This window comes from Sinocyclocheilus grahami, unplaced genomic scaffold, assembly GCF_001515645.1.
Source record: "Sinocyclocheilus grahami isolate Dianchi unplaced genomic scaffold, SAMN03320097.WGS_v1.1 scaffold17016.1, whole genome shotgun sequence".
Taxonomy (NCBI): Eukaryota; Metazoa; Chordata; class Actinopteri; order Cypriniformes; family Cyprinidae; genus Sinocyclocheilus; species Sinocyclocheilus grahami.
Window position 1 is genome coordinate 1,936 of NW_015516398.1, and position 813 is coordinate 2,748.

Below are 813 nucleotides of genomic sequence, written 5' to 3' on the forward strand. Positions count from 1 at the left end.
ATACAACTATTTGAAAATCTGGAATCTGAGGGTGCAAAAAACAATTGAAAAAATCAAGTGTTTTTAAATGATACTAATGACAAGCTTTGTGGAAATCCCATTGTAGCCGAGCATCAGGATGTCACTACCACGAACGCTGGGCGAGCTGCAGCTCTACCGAGTTTTACAAAGGGCCAACCTGCTGATGTACTATGACACCTTCATCCAGCAGGGAGGTGATGATGTCCAACAGCTGTGCGAGGCTGGCGAAGAGGAATTTCTCGAGATCATGGCACTGGTTGGTATGGCCACAAAACCCCTGCATGTGCGGCGTTTGCAGAAGGCTCTGCGCGACTGGGCGGCAAACCCAATGCTGTTCAACCAACCTCTGGCCACCAATGTGGCCCCTTGTGGAATCCCTCTCCTTAGGATCGACAGTAGCAGTGCTGCTGGCTCAGGGGTTATTGGTGGCAGAAAATCTTTAAGCAACGGTCAGCCAGGCTCTCCATGTGAAAGAGAGGAAGTAGGATCTTGCCTTACGCCGCTCAGGGATAACAGTCCAAAGAGCCCCTGCTCACAGGCCTCTCCTGTACCTCCAGACCATCTGTACAGAGAAAAACTGTCCCCCATGGATCCCCACGGGCTCAGTCCTGAAATGTATGGAGCCGCTGAGTTAGATGAAGGACAGGCCATTACCCTTCTGCCTTTCGCTTGCCACTCGCAACTTCTTGGTCCTCCGATGCCAACTTCTTCTTCATCCTTCTCCACTATGACCTCTCCGTGGCCCGTAGGTCAGCTGGACCCAGAGACCATTAAAGCCGTGGCGGAAAGCGT

General features: G+C 51.7%; 1 protein-coding gene across 1 annotated transcript; it reads left to right on the forward strand.

Annotated features, from left to right (window-relative positions):
- Positions 1-110: 110 nt before the first annotated feature.
- LOC107579389 (NGFI-A-binding protein 2-like) lies at positions 111-811 on the forward strand (the record flags this gene model as incomplete). Its single annotated transcript, XM_016265224.1, has 1 exon — positions 111-811. A coding segment is annotated over exon 1 (693 nt), but the record flags the coding sequence as incomplete, so codon positions are not given.
- Between the last annotated feature and the right edge of the window lie 2 nt (positions 812-813).